At 42.0% G+C, this 19,627-nt stretch overlaps 1 protein-coding gene across 2 annotated transcripts in view; it reads left to right on the top strand.

Moving 5' to 3' along the window:
- SPON1 (spondin 1) overlaps positions 1-19,627 on the top strand; it is a 1,174,735-nt gene that overhangs the window by 1,141,112 nt on the left and 13,996 nt on the right. Inside the window, exon 15 of one of the 2 annotated variants that reach the window (XM_085648231.1) lies at positions 627-875. In XM_085648231.1, the coding sequence (XP_085504357.1) occupies positions 627-875 (249 nt within the window). Of the gene's footprint in view, positions 1-626; positions 891-19,627 lie in introns of both variants that reach the window. The other variant, XM_085648230.1, reaches the window with a different exon arrangement.

Below are 19,627 nucleotides of genomic sequence, written 5' to 3'. Positions count from 1 at the left end.
TACTTACCCTGAATTATATAGTCATCTTCCTCCCAGTCAAATTCCTCCCCTCTCTACGATTTTTTTGTTGCACCTTTATGTATATTTCAACTTGTTTCATACAGTAGAATTGGAGGGGAAGAGGAAACTTATGTGCAGTGTCATAAGCAAGGTAATAGAAAGGGGATTAAAAGATGATCGCCATAAGATTATATTACTTTAGTAACTCTGTTGGGAAGGTGAGGCTCCTCAAATTCATTAGCTCTTGGAAGAGGAGGACTATGATTCAAGGTAATGAATGAAATGTATTAAAATGCATTCCTGCTGTAAATATAGTCCTAAATTAGGTGCAATATACAGTTTTATTTGTGCTTCTGTACAGTGCTACAATCACGCAATTGAATTAGCCAGGTGCTACTCGGTGCATATAAGTAAAGCAATAGCAGGTGGCATATGTAACGTGTATTTTAACACAAACGACCCCTGACGACAAGTCAGAGTTGTGTAGTGTGACAGAAATTTCGCAAAGAAGGGAGAAGTGCATTGTGTTATTTGTTGTTTCAATTCATCTGTGAACAATGACTGTCTCTCTTGTATGCATGTATTTGTTGAGGGTGGATGTTCACTCTTCATTTCTGTTTTCACAGCTATCGACTGTGAACTCACTGAGTGGTCCCAGTGGTCCGAATGTAATAAGTCTTGTGGTAAAGGACATATGATCAGGACAAGGATCATAACCATGGAGCCACAGTTTGGGGGAGCGCCCTGTCCAGAAACTGTGCAGCGCAAAAAATGCAGAATACGAAAATGTTTGAAAAGCTCAGGTACAGAAAAAAGGCGATTTAAAGAAGCTCGTGAGAAAAGAAGAAGTGAAGGCGCAACAGAAGAAACTGATGGTGAGCAGTATGCAGGTACTGTTTGAATGGGTAACATCATCCAAGACTCAGTACATTTATTTCATTTGGATTCAAACAAATGAAACGTTCCAAGGAGAATTGATTACTTTCCAGTAATTGGTTCAGAAGACAGAACAGTGGCACAAATGCAGTTGCGATGGTTGGGATTGGGAGAATAAAAGCAGCAACCCAGGAACTGTTCTGGTGGTGCATGCACCACTTCGACAGGAGGGATGGAGAGAGCATAAAAAAGGGCCCCAGTAGAGGCTGAGATGGGAGATTACGAATCAGGGTAAGGCAAACATTGCTCACTCATTGGTTCATGCATCCCCTATCACAGTGAGAAGGGTTCTGAGTAGGCAAAGGACAATGAGAAGGATGATGGTGACGACAAAGTTTCTGATGATTGTAAGGAAGATAAGTGAAAGAGTGAAGCTGATGTATCAGATGCAGTAGTGAATGGGGAGTGGGGCAGCAGTGGCTGATACTCGTGTAGCTGGATATCCTGTCGGCCACAGCAAATCTGATAAACTGAGCTGCATCTACAATTTCCCACAAATTTAAGCAAATTCACCGCTGCTGTGCAATGCTATAACCCATATCTTGGATTTGAAAAATTGCACAATGCAGAAAAAGTGGAAGCTCGGAAGCAAATATATACCCACATTTATACACACATATTGAGTTGCTGAGAGACTAGGGGGCAAATTTACAAGTCCCTTATGCCAGATTTGCGCCGCCGTTGCGTCACTTTTGTGATGCAGCGGCGGCGCAAAGCCAGCACCTTGCTGCTGGCTATTTACAACGTGACGCATCTAGGGAGATGCGTCACGTTGTAAAGCCCTGTGCCACATGTGGGCGTTCCTGCACAGGAAGGGGCTTTCCGGCGCAGGAACGCCTCCGAAAAGTGGCTGAGTGAAATCTACAAGCCCAGGCTCAATCTAGGCAGAAAAAAGGTCGGCTCTAGCAGCTCTGTACTTTAGCAGAACAATTGTCACACAGCAACTCAGGGCCTCCAGTGATTAAACCGACTCTGCTCAGCAGCTGCAAGCTGAAATTACTGACCATAGGAGGTCGCACTTTATAAGGAGCACAAATAACAGTGGTGGGAAATCACCAGTTCATGATTCCTATGCAGCAGCTGTATAACACCCATCTTGACTGCTGAAATGATCACTCACAACATGGCTGTAGCCAAGCACCAAAGTTTGGCACTTTCTTTGAAGCACATCTTTCTCCAAAATGTATCTAATACCAGGCAGGTTGAATTTATACTGCGCCCATTTTCAGGAAAGTAACATTTCTCAACTAATCTCATCTTCACCACTGAAGTTCCTCTTACACTTAACTCTGATCCAGCAGCCTCCCTTATTCCACCTATGGATTGTAAGAAATACAATTAAAAAAACAAATTTCTACTTGCATATCATAATATAATTGCACCTTAGAAGGTGTTTACATTTTGCAACCCTGTTTTTACATAGAAAATAACGCAGGAAAATTTTGCCTTCTTTAAACATGTAAAGAATCATTTTAAGGTGCATTTTAATTCCGCTAAAACAATCCATAAGGAAATTACACATAGGTAGACTGTGCTTGCTTTAAATATGTAAGAAATAACCCATAAATAGTTATTTTTGACAAGTTTTTCATTCTTAATGTACTTCTGTAACTCATCCCAAGCTATGTTTTCTTTTGACTCTTGCTCACTGCTAAATAGGCACCTATTTAGACTTTTGACTAGCACCAGCATCCTGCTAAAAATTACTTCAGGATTATGTTTTTTGCTTCATCAGACCATATTAGATCATCCTATAATAACAATGAACTTTGCTCTGAATTTATAATGAATAGACTGCTAGAATAAATAATAATTTAGATATCTTTCATGTATGTTTAACCAGGACACCATCAATAGAATTGTTTAATTGCATTTGAATATACCTTTGTATTCACAATGGGACACTGAACGCAGTTATTAGCTTAAGTAAGAAGGTTCTCATTGTAGGAAGGTGGAATCTGACTGCATGGTTGCCCCTACTTTTTTCCTGGTGTTTTGATGGTTTTTGACTTAGTTTGGCTGGGAAGCTGCTATTCAGGTCCACAGCCTCTCTGCTTTCTCTTATAAAATGATCCCAGGTACTTTAGATACATTACAGATTGGATCTGAGGTGCCCTTATAAGTCCCTAGTATATGGTATACTATGTACCCAGGGCATAGGTACCCCAGAGGCCTACCAGGGGCTGAAGCATGTATTATGCCACCCCTGGAAAGCCACCCGAAATGACACCACAGGTCTGCTACTGCAGCCTGGGTAAGGTGGTGCATGCACCCCTTACTGAGATATAGGTTCACTATATCTCACCGTATACTGCACATACAAACCTATCAGTCATCCCTATGGCAGGCCTTATCAATCCTGAAGGCAGGGTGCTTGTTTATATGTGAGAGGGTGCCCAGGCATGAGCTGAGCCCCTCTGCAGCCTTTGGAATCTCTTCTTCGGGGTTGTCAGTAGTGCAGCCTGACCATATACTCTTAAGTGCATTATAACCAAACGGTAAATGAAACTTTGGACTGGCTGCACGGAAATATGTTGTGTTTGGTGTCAAACAACTTGGAATCATACCCCCACACCAGTAACTGGTGTGGAAGTATGATCCCACCGTTCTAGAGGGAGAAACTTGGCAGTACTGGGTTACCCGGTAGACCCTTAACAGAGCCCTGGCGTCACAAAATGGATGCTGCAGCCACAGACACAGGTCTGGCCTCCTGCTGCTGACCGAAACTCCGGCAGGGGAGGCCTAGACAATAGGTTTCCTGTCACAGGGAGGTGTAAGCACCTCCCAGACAGGCTTATGTGTATTGGGACTGGGTGGGAGGACTCTCTGGGTGCTTTAAAGTCCTGCACTGGGGGCACATTTGGTGTCCCTGTGCATAGTCCAGCCCCTGCTCTGGCACGAAACTGGACAAAGGAAATGGGTGTAGCCACCCCTCTTTCCAAACCCTCCCATAGGTGGGTCCCCAGAGCTAGTCCAACCCCTTCCTTAGGTATAAGTAAGGAACCTCTGTAACCAGCACTTTAGATTACCCTGGACAAAACTCTGAAGCTGAATCCTGGACTTTTGACACTCTGTTAAAGACCAGAGGACTGAAGAAATCTCCTTGGGGTCAAGGAGTGACTCCCCTGCGTGGCAGGCACCACTGAAGCAATTTGCCAGTCTGCATTTCCGAAGCTCCCGCCAGACTCCGAAGTATTTGCAGCCCAGGAAGAGGATTTCCAGACATCTCACAGGACGACCCGAGTCCCCAGCAAAGCTGAGACCCGCAGTCCTTGTGAGTAGCGTGGAACCAGAACTCCTGGTCACCGTGCACTTTTGCAAGTGCATTGACTTCTCAACGTCTCCTCATGTTGTGCTTGGGCTGACTTGAAGCCGCCACCTCGAGTACTGAATCCACCGAAGATTGTCAGCCTGGTCATTCCCAGTGACCCGTGGGCCGCCATTTTGTGCATTGTCTTGAGGTCCCTTCGCGATCCCTGGTCCACTGACTGGTGGGTCCCTGAGGGGGTAACTTTGAAATTCCTTGGGATTCCTTGGTTGCTCCAGACGTGCCCCGACTCCCTACCAAGTAGTGAGTCCCACAGACCTTGCTGGTCTGCACCGAAGCATCTTTCTCCTTTCTGTGTGGGTTGCTGTGGCCAAGGCTTATTGTGTCCGATCTGGGCACCGACACTGCAGCACTCGACATCCTTTGTGGGACAGCACGAATCCAGCTCCTGGTTGTCCTGAATGCCTCCTGGTCCTCGTGGCTGAAGAGTCAAGCTTCACCTCTTTCACCTGAAATCACCCGACAGAGGTGGGCATCTGTCCATCGTCATCCTGGTCACTGGCTTATGGCCCAGACTCTGTCCCCTCTGCTTTCAGGTTCTTCTCATCTTCAATCTAGGCTTGGATCTCTTCGGACACTTCGCATCTTCACGGCAGCAGCACTGCTTCGCCATCTCCCATCGAAATTGACGACGCAACTCGACATCAAAAGACACCTATGCACCCGGCTTCCCTGGGTGAGGTAACACAAGTACCCCGGTGCTCCCGTGGGTGTTAGCCCTAGAACTTCCTAAGTCCAAAAGGGTTTGATCCGGACTCATTTCTAAGTGTCCCTAATCTTTAAAAATCTAACAGCGACTTTCCCCATAGAAGCTAACGGGAGCTCGCGGCTGTGTTCACACACTGCACACGGCCCCCGTGGGTCCTCTGTGTCACTACCTTGGGTGGTTCCTTGGGGTCCCAGCGATTCCACAGGCTCTAGGCCTTGTGTCTAGTTAAGTTGTGGTTCTTATACCACTATTTTAGTATATGGTTTGGCTCACCCCTAGGGCCTGACGTGTTTTTGTGCTATTTTACTGTGATTATTGAAGTGTAACTTATGTGTTTTTACCTCTAGTCTAAAATACATATATTTTATATATTTACCTGGTGTGGATATCTTTCATTTAGGAACTCAATAGATTATAGACTGGTAAAACAAGCTGCTTTACATTCCTTCAAGACTTAGCCTGTCGGCTGCTCTCCATAGTTACCACTAGGATAGCTTTCAATAAAGGTTGTCTTTAACCTATAACCAATAAGGGGTTGTTTGGACTGATATGGGGTGCCCACTATAACTAGTGGACAGCATATATCAGGCCAACTTCTCACACTCATGAGAGCTTTTCTCTATGTATCAATGTAAGTAACGCATGTTTAGCCATGTACTGGCATGAATGTTTACTGTGGGTTTCGGAAGGAGAAGCAATGGATGTTGATGATACCATCGGGTGAGGGGTTTTCATTGGAAAAGCACATCATACACCTAATTTTTGGTACATTATTGTATGAGTTATATTATAATTGGGTTCCTAGTTAGGGAGGAGAGGAGATCCCTTATGACTTTTTCCGGAGAGTCACTTCTGTAGGCTACTGCTAAATGTGATTTTACTTTCCTTTGTCTTCCTTTTGTTTGATCAATGCTACTGCAATGATCATTTCCCAACCACTGATATTTCCTTCAATTGCTACTGCAGCTGTGGGGAACTCGGCTGAGTTTCCAGAACGACTCGTTATGGGAAGTTCTAGTCTTTAACTAGTCTCCGAAATCTTCAGTAGTGTCCAGCACGGATCAAGAGTGGCGGGGCAGGCTGGGGGGTGGATGTAGAAAAGAAAAAAAGGACCTTCTCACCACTCGCCCACTCTCTCCCATGTCATCTCAGTCTCTCCTCTCTGGGGCCGGAACAGCAAGTAACCAGGCTCCCACCCCCTATGCCAATCACAATGCTGCAATGCAGCATTGTAATTGTTCTGAGTGCTGTGGTTCGGCACTCAGACAGGGAATAGGGGCATGGGCATGTTCTCCACACAGGCTGTGATGCAGCTTGGGCAGAAAACATGCAAAGTGCGCATGGATTTTTGGCCGGCCCTAAAGGGCCGGCCAAACATTCATGTGCGGGCAAACTACACCTTCCCTGCTCTCAGAGCAGTGCAGCCGCCTTTGCGGAGGAGCCACCACTGGAAATCTTGCTCTTTTCTTGAAAGAACCTATCATGGGTTTTCCTTACATAGGATAGATAAGGTCTTTTAGTAAATTTTGTGACAAATCTTCATTACGGAACGCTTTGTTTTCTTTATGCTGTTGCTAATTCATCTTTTACTCAACATTTGTGCAATCTGGACTAACTGGAATAAGGATGACAAAACCATACTAATCCTTTAAGATAAATAAACATTTTAGAAACTTCTACAGCTTCTCGTCATTGACTGTAAATATTGAACCTGACAGTTGATGATATTTATACCATGTTCTTTTGTTCCTTGCTCCATTCGCAACACGGTGTCAAAGGTCCAACAGACCTGTCAAGCGCCATCTGGATTTCGAGGGTCCAAGCTATAAGCTGGGGTGTTTAGTGTAATGCCCTATTTTTGCCAATCCTGATGCAAATGTGAAACAAGGACTTGGAACTCAATGTGGAAGAAGGTGTGCTGTGTTGGAGAGTGTCCTGGGATGATCGAATCTAGAGACAGGACCTAGCATAATCTACCTGAGTTCCAGGGAGTGGACCGATGATTGGATTCTGACATTTCCCTGCATACCATATGTTGTCATTTGGGCAGCAGTCAGAAATCAGCCCTTCAGCATCTGACCTAAGTAATAGGTTGATTTGTCTAACCCTACTCCACAGTGGTATTTTAAATACCTTTATCTCCACCTGCGCGTGGGAATCAAATGTGTGCCCCAGAGAAGTGGAATGTTTACAGTCTATGTCCAGTTAGCTTGAATGGTGACAGAAAAAAAATAGTTTTGAAATTGAAAATATGGTGATTAGGTATACATCACATTAGTTGGTTTTACCATTCAAACAGTCAATGCACTTTCATAGGAATTAAGCATATACGCACACTATCTAATGTTGAATTCAGACATGCTTACATGAAATCAGGCTTCTCATACATGCATCATGCCATATTACCATACAATGACCTTGCCACACCTTTGGAACAGATTCTCACAGTGAATTTGATTTGTTGAGAATTTTGTAGAAAAGGGCTTTTGCAGCACTATAAATTGACACCATTGATTTTCTAGAGAATCATAAATAAGTGATTTTCATTTTATATTTTGTGATTCCTATTAGTAGCGAATTATAAGTAAGTAAGTAAAATCTTTATTGCATGATTAATTAAAATCTTTGCAAAATAGCACAGTTAAATTAGGTCACATATACCAATACGGTTGTTAAAAGAAAATCTCAATATATATTACAGTAAGAATAATTAGTTATAAGACACCATTTTTAGCGAAACAATTAACTGGTGTAAAAGCAGATAAAAAACTCCTGGTTTAGCTATTATAATTATTGTCTTTGTCGGAGGAGCAATACCCTGCATTGTGCTCCGTTGGTAACCGATTTTGATGTCCGGTTATAACAGTTAGTAGCAGTTTTGCGGTTTCTGATTTTTTTTTTAAACAGATCTCCTAGTTCATTCTGTTATGTAGCAGTTAGGTATGGCTTAGCTTTTGCAATATTACCACAATTAACCAATCTGCATGCTAACTGAATGTCTCTTCCATCAAAACAGGACTTTAATGCTTGCCTGCGGGTTCGGATCCCTCTCACGTTCCAGGCTGGTTTTAATAAGAGTTTGCGTTCTTTGTCTAAGCCTGGGCAGCTACACAGCAGATGGAGGATGTCTTCTTTGGGTTCGCTGCAGTTCTTACAGTTTGTAATTGTATCTAGCCTTTGCCAAGGGGGTAGATCTTGGTTGACCGGTAGAACTCCCAACCTCAGTTTCAGGAATATTTCCTTTGCAATCTTTGAAAAGCCTGTTCCCAAGTAGGTTTGTGGTGCGGCCCTTGTATAACTTTGAATAACAAACCACCTGTGTGCTCTTTTTGGTAGGGTAGATTTGTCTTCTTCCAAAGACAGTAGCTTTACTGTTTTGTTTACTATTTGTTTGAAAGTTTTTTGTGGGCCATTAATTTCCCAGAGATCTTGTAGGGCTAAATAATTTAGTGCCGTTTGTAGATAAATCGCTGCTGGATTGTTTTTATTTTTGTTTAGCTCTTTCCATAGGTATGAATTCATAGAGCGGTTCTCAGCTCTCTTAATTTTGTACCAGCATTTTACGTAGGCCCCCTTTCGAGCTACTTGTTGTTTTTGAAGTCCAAATTCTAGCCTTAGCTGGGCTGGTGAGGTGTATTGAGGGAGGATAAAAATTAATCAAATTGATTTCAACACTGCTTTATCCAGAACTGACTCGTCTTTTCCTCTCATGCATTCACTTCCATAGGTGGTCATTGGAAGCAGTTTCGCTCGAAGGACTTCTAAGAGAGGCGAGAGATCAGGGCCTGATAATTTTTGCTTGATTCTTTTTAGTGCTACTGCCAGTGCGGTCCCTCTTGCTCTAATAGTTGCTTTGTGTTGTCCAAAGGAGCCATTTTTATCAAAAATGATGCCCACATATTTGTACTCGTCGACTACCTCCAACTGTTTGCCCTGTAGTTCCCAGCGGGGTTGCCCTGATTTCTTTTGATTCAGGATCATCACTTTTGACTTCTCCAAGTTTATTGTTAGCCCGTTTTTGTCTGAAAAGCTGCTTGTGCAATCTATAAGATGTTGAAGGCCGATTGGAGTTTGACTGATCAGTATCAAATTGTCCGCATACAATAAGTTTGATAATGATAGGCCTCCTAAGTTTGGGGCATGGTGGACGCAGCTGTCGAGCTCTGCTGATAGATCGAACAGGAAGAGATTAAACAGGTTAGGGGCAAGGACACATACCTGCTTCAGCCCCTTGGTGGTCGCTATTTTTCTCGACAGGATGTCACCGGTTCCTAGTTTTATTTGGATCCATGTGTCAGAATGAAGTGCAATTAGTTGGTTTAAAAGTTGCACATTGATTTCCAGCCTGATAGCTTAGCCCAGAGTTTGCCCCTGTCAATGCTATCGAAGGCAGACATATAGTCAATGAAACAGAAGAATAATGGTTTCTTCATCTTGACTGAGGCGTCTGTTAATAGAGAGAGGGCTAGAATGTTTGTAGTCATCCCTGTTGTTCTTTGAAAGCCTGTTTGGTTAATAGGAATTAATCCCTTTGCTGATGCCCATTCGGAGAGTTCTTCTAGTAGGAGCCCTGCAAAGTATTTTGCATCTATGTCAATAAGGGCTATTAACCTATAATTCTTTGCTTGATTTGTACTGCCTTTTTTGTAAATAGAGGAAGTAATAGATCCTTTCTAGGAATTTGGAATTCTCCCCGCATCCAGGATGCTTTTAAAGAGGGGTCGTAGATGTTCGGCCCAATAGTCTGGGTCTTGTTTGTATAGACTTAGAGAAACTCCATTGGGCCCCGGGGCGCCCTCTTTCTTGCCTTTGGAAATTCGGTTTTTAATCTGTTTGTTTGTGAATAACATGAAAGTCTCTTCTCCTGGGATCTTTAGTGATTGCAGATAACAGTTATGGGTCGTGGTGTCTCGGGAAATTTCATTCTTTTTTTTGTTGAAATGATGCAGCAGGTACTGTACCCAATCTTCTTCTGTTTTCTGTGAATTTATTTCATAAGCCCTTGGGTTATCTAGGTTTTTCACAGTGCGCCAGAATCTTGCGCTGTTATTATTTTTGGCGTCATATAGCTACTTGGCCCATGTCTTCTCCGTGGATTCTTGCCTTATTTGCCAGCCAATTTTGTTCTTTCTGCACTTTAGTTTTCTTAGTACTGCCTGTAAGCTAATGTTGGGGCCTCTCTGATGGAGTTTGCGAATTGTTCTGTTGATCTCTCTTTTCATTTGCCTCAGATCACAAGCTTGGTTTGAAGCAGTGGTATTTCTTTGTTCGCACTTATTTCCAATGAGTAGTCTTTGATGGTTCTTAATTCCGCCTGTGGCCGCTCCTGTGTTGGATTTAGCATTAGCTTAATTTTCTAAGAAGTTCTCCCAGGCCTTGATGTTATCTCCTTTGTTCATTCTGTTTTCTTCCCAGCAGGTTTTTGCCTTCTCCAGAAATTTTTCCTGGTCCTTTATTTTGTATTTTATTCTTCTTTGGTTTGAGGATACTGTTAAGTCTTGAATTTATGTTGGGAAAGTTTGCTCTGTGCCTTGAACCTCCAGTTTAAGCTCTTGTAGCAAGTGATCGCTACAGTCTATTATTCCAATCTTAAACTCGCTTACTAGATTGAGAAGTGGGAGAGATATGAAGGTGTAGTTTATTGCTGAACTTGTCACCGTGTTGTGGTATGTTGCTGCTTGAGGGCAATCACCCGGGAGTCTGCCATTTAATGCTATCAGACCTAGGCTTGTTAGATCCATCATTAGGTTTTTAGATACCTTGGTTTGATTGCCCCACTTCCTTTCACCCAACGGGGAGAACCCCCATTCAAGTAGTTGTTCTTCTGCTGGATTGTTGTTGCCGTTTTTTCCCGCTGAGAGACATATTGAAGTCGCCTGAGATGATGTAATGTGGGGTTGTTCCTGCAGTCATGATCTTCGTTAATTCTGACACTAGAGATTTTGCACCTGTTTTTTTCTCTCTAGGGTGAATGTAGGTGATAACCAATATCACTTGCTGTTTATTTTCCTTGGGTCCTACAGTCTCTATCTGAGTTGCATTGATCCCATTATTAGATGTATACTACATTGTTAATTCTTTGGCTGAGCTTACTGTTTTTATTGATGCGTACGTGGTTAAGCCACCTTTCAGACAACCATACTTTGAGCTTCTACTAGCTGGTAAGTGATATGACTTGAAGCCTTGGAGGTGGAGAGGTTCTGCCGACCAAGTTTCTTGAAGTAGAATTAGCTCGAACTGCTGAAAATACATTAATAGTTCTATAAGCATAATTTTTGACTCTTGCCCATATATATTTCAGGAGCAGATTTTTAGTTGCAAAGCATCTTCTCCTTGTTTGACGGCCTGTCATGGGTCAGTGTGCCTATTGTTGATGGCTTTTGCTAGCCAGGACCAGTCTTCTGATGTTGTGTTCTCGATGTTTCTCTGATTACGTGGGCTTTCACTGTCCCTCGCTTCTACTGTGGTGAATTATAAGAAATCCAGGTCAGAAGTTCGCAGGCCAGTCGGAAAATACTATGCCCCAATTGTAGCAACAAAGGACTTTCACTTCTGGTTTCCTGTGACCCCCTTACTGAATGCCAGAAAACTTGACTCTCACAGCAGCAAGGCTTAATCGGGTAGGTGCTGTCAAATAGAGACTCAGAAATAAACACAAAAAATGACACTGAACAAACCAATATCCAGTCAGTTCTTTTTGGTTTTTTTTAAAGGTAAATTTCTTTTGTATATGCAACACTAAATAATACACACAATATTACTAATTTATAGAGACTGGCACGTGGAAAAACTAATGGGTACATCCTCTCAAGGGCTTTGCAAACTGCAGGGGACACAAAGCAAGGAAAGGTAAGAAAGGTCAAAGGTAGAGATTACGAGTTGCATGGTGTTGGCAGTATGGAAACTGCTGATATTGTGCAATATCAGGCCACCAGTGATATGAATTATGGGTTAAACCCTAGATAATGGGGAATAACTGTGCAGAACTAAATTCCACACAGAATGCCCAATTCCATAGGATTTAACACAAACATTTACCACCATTCTGAGAATATGTGTGGGTGCTGGTGCATATTGGTGGTAGAAGAAGCAGGTGGGAAGGGTAGGCAAATGAATGTGAGGATGCTACATGCGGTCGGAGGGGGTCAGGTGTGGACAGGAGGCCAAGGCTAAATAGATGTTGCAATTCAAGCCTAAAGTGATCTTATCTACAGGCTTTTCTGGCAGGTAAAAACAGTTCCTGTATCTCCCAGTGGGAAATTAGAATGAGGGAGCAACGTGCCTGACTTGATTCAGTGGCATGATATTCCATCCAGAGATGCAGCTCTGCCAATCTCATTATCAGTGCCTTAATGGCAGCTAATTCCCCTATGCATGATAACGCCTAATGCTTAAAACACACAATACTCCAATTATGCCTAAACAAACATGTGAAATAAATTTCTGACAAGTGCAGCATTTTGCCTTTGTTGTGAAGGTCCCCATACATTCTACAGAAGAATATAAGTCCTACATTTGAAGATAGTAGCAGCAGGGGACTAAGGTTCGGGACATTCCCTTCTATCATTCCCTGTTTGGTAGTTTCATGACCTACCTGCAGCAGCACCCCAAAGTCCTCAAGGCATGTAAGTCACCCTTCCTGTACTCTTAAACATCCATGGAAATCTACCACTTGCAGTGTGCCTTTATGTCCAGCAGGCATTTGAGGGACCAACTACTAGAGCATCAGCAGGCATGACCAGTTCACAGAAATCCAAGGGGCCCATGTTCCTTTTGGGTTCTCATACAGTACACCCTCTAATGTCCTCCATAGAGAATGAGGAAGCTAATGTCGCTAGCCCTGGGGACAGAGTGTACTTGAGTACAATATACAAGTTCAGACTATTCCTAAGGGTTGATCCAAGCAGTGACCCTTTGTCTTTCTCTTCAGTGATTCCACTCTTCTCAAAGTCCCCTCCCTTGTGATGGAGAGTTTTAGGAGATGGAAGTCCCAAGCGTAACCACAGATGTCACATAACCCCTCCACCATGACTGATAGCTTCTGGAGCAGCCCACACACTGGTCAAAACTCCTGCACAGATGTCTTGGAATTTCTAAGATGGCAATATCAATGAGGAGGTAGAAAGAACTGTGGTCATTACCGGACTCCTCTCAGACAGATCGGGGCTCTTACTTCCAAGACCTCAAAGGGAATTTTTGGGGTGACTGGTGTCAGCATTGGGCCTGCTCTCTTTTTATCTCTACTAGAACAACATCCCCAGGCTTGTCTGAGAGAGACAGATAATCACTGTATAGAGAATTCTTCTCCTTTATTTCCCATGCTAAGGCTAACCCTGCCTAGTGTGTCTATTGCTCAAGGAGAGGCTTTGAACTGCCCGATGGTCAGCAGAGTACTTAATGTAGGGAAACAGGATAGTTCAAAACCTGAATACAATTAAGACTGGTTCAGGCAAAAATTGCAAATAGCATTCACTAATAAGTGCAAATAGGATCAAATTGATACCAAACATGACTTCATAACCCTGGAAAACAAGGGAAAAGTCCCATCTGTTGCTCTTCCAAGTGGTGCCAATCAAGAGTTGCATTTTAGGCATATTTTACCCAAAGTGTAAAAGCACTTAGGCACTAAACAAATTTATACCTCAGCCAAAAAGAAAGGGAAGTTTCTCTTTGAATTCCCAATTGAATTATGTGGCCTAAATAGGCAGCATCCAGTTGATTCTGGGTCCAATCTGCAAAAGTTCTATTTGAGTACAGATACCGTGCTGAGTCAGACACTATTCGTCAAAGATGATCATGTCCATGGGTGTACACATGTGTCCACCTGTGTTCAAGCATAATTAGTGCAGAGCTTCTTACCCCAGCTATGCTTCAGTGGGCCATATATTAAATGCATCAGTGATCCTTCATTATAAAGATCTCTGATGCATAGCTGGGGAAAAAAAGCTCTGATTGTCACAGATCAAGCTGTGGTAAGACTCTCTGATTGTTATAGATCAAAAACATTTAAAACAGATGTTTATAGTGAATAAGACATTATTAGGGAGATTTATTCATGAGAAGTCCAACACCAGGAAATACAAAAGCAAAGAGTAGGATGTTTATACAGGTCAGAATATACCTTCTCACATAAATTAACTAATAATATGTTCTGCATCCATGCAATATATTAATACATTCCTCATGTAAAAAATATAAACACATTCGTAGACCCTAATTAGATGGATACTCTAATTCACGTGCATATGAAAGAATGACAGAAGATGTAGCGTCCAACTGAGAATTGGCGTGTGTGCTTTGATGCATCTAATTTAATTGCACAGCAACATTTGTACTTGCAAATGTAAGGTTCTTTTTCCCGAAATGTGTGCCTTAGTCAATCAGAAAAGCCAGCAATTAATAAAGAGCCAGTGTGCTTCATTAACTGCCCTCGCTCATTCATTTGTTTTAATTTAATCTCAAGATAAGGTTATTGGATTTAAAGCCTTATTTTTTTTACAAATTAAAGACATCAGCACACTTACAGTTTCTTAAACATTCAGAGCAATAATGGACCTTTAACAAAATTATCCACTGTGCAATATTTTGCCTTGTATGGCACTTGATTTCACCTTTTCCATCACAAACTTCGTCTTTTGACTGCTTTTCATAATATTGTTTTTTGAGGGTCAAAAATAACTCTGCTACAGCAGTTTGTACAGAACAGAGACCCCCTTTAATTATTAAGTAAAAGAACAACACAATATTATTATCTTATCAATTTTCTTTGTCTCCTTCATGACTAGACTTCTATATAATGCTGAGTGACAAGCATGTATAATTTGCAACATCAATTATATTTAAACCACACTTCTATGAATCACAGTACATATTTGAGTTTGCACTTGTCAATGCTATGATTTGTAATCACGAAGTCTAGACAGTACTCTATTAGCGCAAACATTTAATTATCGCACTAACATGACAATATGTCAAGCTCACCCACCGGCCCCTTGGTTCATCAGCTTCTTTTTAGTCAGAAGAAAACGTCTGGGTCACGTCTGGCATAGGCACTATATTCAGGATGACAAAGATGAGGTAAAAAACTGCCACTAGGAATCTCAGAGTTATTGCTAGGTAGCCTAACCAGCTTTTTATGCTGAAGAAAATTGACAAGGCCCACAATTCTTCTAAAGATCCCTTCCATCCATAATGTCTCTTCACCCATTTTCTCTCTCAACGGCAAGATGCAACAAACGTACAGATTCTTTCTTTAGACAGGTCCCCGACATCCCTGCCTCCTTTAACAGTTTTACAGTGGAGGAACTAGCTATTGTGCCAATACCTATTCCTGAACCTACATTAACAGCTTTTAACCCCATTGATGAAGCCAGTTTCCTGGATCTGCTAGGTGTTACTGAGTGTGGATCTCCTTTGGACCTTCTGCCACTTGTAATTTTAAAAATGGCTTGGTTAAATTGCTGAACTCTATGTCAGATAGTGTGCCCCTCCTAATCTTGAAACATGCTATTGTGGTTCCCGTGCAAAAACAAGCCAGTTTTGACTGGTTCTGGGACCGTGAATTTTCGCTCACTTTCGTTTCTGCCTATATGTATGAAAACATATTAATGTCAGAATAGTTAGAATTTTATAGTAATCTTTACACATTCCAATAATGCTGTTAACCTGGTCATAGCTCAGAATCTGTGATTTTAGGTGTGACAGAGATCCTTAGATCAATTCTGGACAATAGGGGAACCGGGTGCCCTTATCCTTCTGGATGCGAATGGAGCATTTAATACTGTTTGTCATCCATTGCTTCAGAGGAGATAAGCAGAAAGCATCATCCTGAATCAGGCCTTGTTGTGGTTTTGTTCCTTCCTCCAAAAAGGCTAATTTCAAGTAACTTCAAATCCTAATAAATGCACAGTGAGAATGTCACCATGTAGGGTCCTTCAACGTTCCTCTTTGAGCTTCATGGCTTATGGATTTACTTTGTTTTCTTATGCTGATGACACGCTGTTGGTAAGTGGATTATTAGTAGTGATAAGTAGTGACTTGCCACTAGTAATAAGGCACAAACACAATAAAAGGTTCATTTTGGGTCTCAATAAATTAATCCCATGCTTAACCCTTGGAAGCTAGCAATGAAAAGGCAGGCTTAATTTAGGAGACTGATGTGGAAAACATTTACAAACACTAACCTATTAAATAACTAAGACACAGCACACAATACAAATCCAGTTCTAATTTATAAAAATAGATTATATTTTGATGAACAAATGGACACCGAAACAAAAAGAATCCAAAGTAGGGAACTGGCGATATGACTTTTTAAAAAAGAAACACTTTCTTGTGCTTACAAACATATAGCGCTACTTTGGGAAATCTGGTCGTGCTTGGGACAAAGTCAAAGTTAGAGGCCGGCTATGATGGAGCCCTGGAAGGATACCCTAAGTGGGAGGCCTCTGTCAAAAATGTACTTTCACACGCGCATTTTTCTTTTCCCTCGACATCCAGCGGGCACTTTGTTAGGCCAGATTCGGTGCAGGTTCACCAGCTTGACTTTCCGCCAGGTCCTGTAATCCTGTAAGTTTAAAGCTCTGGAGCTTATCAAAAGGATGAAACTAAAATCTAGGCTGGGTCGCGGTTGAAGGTAGCTGGCTTGACTCTCAATGGGTTGGTCACCTTATGCAGCTTTTTCCAAAAGTTTCTCCATACTTCTGGAACTTCTTCCTGAGGTTTTTCCTGGGGGATCAAAGTATCCAAAACACAAATCCAAGGGTCTGGAATCTCCTAGATGGTCCTTGGGATGTCTGAACTACAATTCCCACAATGCACCTGACCAAGTCTCCAAGATGTATACTGTTGGTGGAGGTGACACAGGTGGGCTCTGTTAACCTTTAGCTTGCAGGGAGTCCACTTCTTAGCATTTGAGAGTCACTCAAAGTCCTTCTGATGCTGAGTCCCACAGTGTGCAGCAGGTGCAGTCCTGGTGAGTGCAGTCCTCTTAATGTAGGCCAGGGAGTCAGAAGGACAGTCCTTTTTTTTGTATTTTCAGGCAGCAGATCTGAGGAGCTATGCAGCTCTCCCATATTTATTCACAGTTTCTGGCCATCAAGAAGAGGGGCACCTCTTACCAATCAGATGTAGGGTGCCACCCAGGTGTGGTATATTCTTGGCACATACAGCACCATTCTCTCAAAATCCAACATGGAGGGAATCACCCCAGAGGAGCTGGATCAGGCTAAGCCAACCTACAGGTGTGGCAAATTTTCCTAAACACTCCCTTTCCAGCCCTCTTCCTAATTTAATTACTGGGGCTCCTGTGTGACTGAGTTTCCAGGATGTGGGGGTGGGCATGTGTTCTCCTAAAGTGTAGTTCTCCCTTTGAAGACTAGTTTTCCCACCCTACCCCTCTTCCTGCCATCTGCTCTGCAGTTTGAACTTCTCCGCCCAACAGGAAAGCTACTGTTCCCCTCACAGGAGAATTTCACACCTCATTAAATCAGCCTTGCCAGCCTGTGAACAGGCTGGCCAATCAGGGGAGAGCAGCTGGAAAGCTGTATTTTGGCTCACAGGAAAGAATGTTTAATACATTATTTTCTGCAATAGTTATTATAAATCCAACAGTGGAAAGTTGTTGGATTTATCTTAAATATTATTTTGATACCTTGAAGTATGTTTAAAAATAAGGTTGATTAATTATTTAGAAGTACCTTTAAATCCAAAAGTGAATTTGAATATAAATTCAATTTGAAAGCAGCCTGCAAGGCAGGTCCGGCTTTTAAAATGACAGGAGACACCATAGTAGTGCACACTCCAGTGCAAGAAATCTACGGGGCCTCTAAACCTGCCTGCCTTATTATATACTAGGCACTTACATGGATCTGTCATTGCCAATTGTAATTATACCAAATTACAGTGTACTTTTTACACAAAGCACAGGCTCTGGGTCTGGTTAGCAGACTCCAAGGCATAGTCTGAGTTAGAAAACCAGCATCTAGTGGGCAAAATGGAGGCAAAAGGTTAGGGGACACTGCAAACAGGTCCTGATTTCCCACACAGGCAGATCATTGTGTTGCTGTGTTCCATGGATGATACTAGATCATCCAATTTCAGTTGTATAGCTGGCTGAGGTTGTGCGGTGAATGGCAAAAAGATATTTAAAACGTAATGGCAACAACACCAAAGTTATAGTGGTTGGGTACCAACCTCATTTCTGGGGCCTGCAATAGTGGCCTGAACATCTGAGACCATTCCCCATTCCCAATCAGGTTGCCAAAGACCTGGGATTTTGGTTGGATAAAAAGCTTTCCATGGACTATCAAATAAACAAGGTGGCTGCTAGCTCTAGCCTACTTCTACTCATAGTGTAATTATCTACGACTTAATTATCTCCTGGCTAGATTATGGCAATGTTCTATATTTTGGGGGCAGCCTAATCCGCTGTGAAAACTCTTATCCAGAAAGCATTTTTTAGCACATTCCAGAATATGTTTTTGTTTCTTCTCATTTTCAAAAGCTTCACTTGAGAAGCATATCAAGTTCAAAGCTCTTTTCTATATGTAAAAAGCTATGATGATACCTGGACCAAAGTTCATAAGGGTGCTTGTCCACTCCATCCTCAGTCCTCTGACCAATTCCTACGCTCTGACAGTCAAAAGGTAGCTGTTATTCCTTAGTTAAAGTAGCTAAACAGAAGGACACTCCTTTGCCTTTCTGGAAACGTAGATGTGGCATTCTTTTCCTGACATGTTGGCACTTTGATCCTCCTTTGAGAGGTTTAGGAAGATGTTGAAAACCTGGCTATTCTTGTTCCATTTTTATGCCCCAAAATTCTGCTCTGACTGTTGTATTAGTAGTGGGTCAGCCATGCGCTTTAAAAATCAGATTAACAAAACATAACATGCTGAATACTGTAAATATCTAAAATGAGTCAGTACACCCTTGGGCACGCAGTGTAAAAACAACAGAACATTTAAAAGTCAATAAACATTTATTTAAAAATATTAACAGAATTTTGTTTTCCATAACACAACTAGTAAGGAAAATGTTTGGAATAACCCACTGCATTTTTATTCTTTGTCAACTGTAGAAATCAAAAGACATGTTGTTTGTTGTCTAGAAGATGCTGGCATATGAAACAGTGGTTTGAATACTGTTGAGTTGCCATCAATCCACCAGAATATATTGTACACCAGGATATTTTTGAAGCAGAGCTTCAAGAATAAAGCTTGTACATAGGACCCAGGAGATTATAATAACGGACCCACAATTCAAATCATTACCAGGAAGGTTCCATCAAAGAACACACCATGAACCAATAGACCTTTTAAAGCTTTACATCATATAGGAGATAGCAGAGAGGATATCTTACCTGCATATCCAACACATCTGTTCCCTTTATTTTGATTTTTTTATCAAGCAAAATGCAAAGATGTGTGTTCACTGAACAAAACAATGAACAATTAAAATAGACTACAAAGAAAATCAAACTACAGTAAATGAGCAAATAATTTCTCTGATGAAAAAGACAACCAAATGATGGCAAATCTCTCTGGCAATGTGGAACAATGTGTTTGTAACTCAATAACTTTGCATCGTCACTGGCCACAGTCACTTACAACCTTGACCCATCACCTCCACATTCCAAAACGGTCATAGAGAAGGCA

This window comes from Triturus cristatus, chromosome 3_2 (assembly GCF_964204655.1).
Source record: "Triturus cristatus chromosome 3_2, aTriCri1.1, whole genome shotgun sequence".
Classification (NCBI taxonomy): Eukaryota; Metazoa; Chordata; class Amphibia; order Caudata; family Salamandridae; genus Triturus; species Triturus cristatus.
This window is presented reverse-complemented; position numbering and strand designations above follow the sequence as displayed.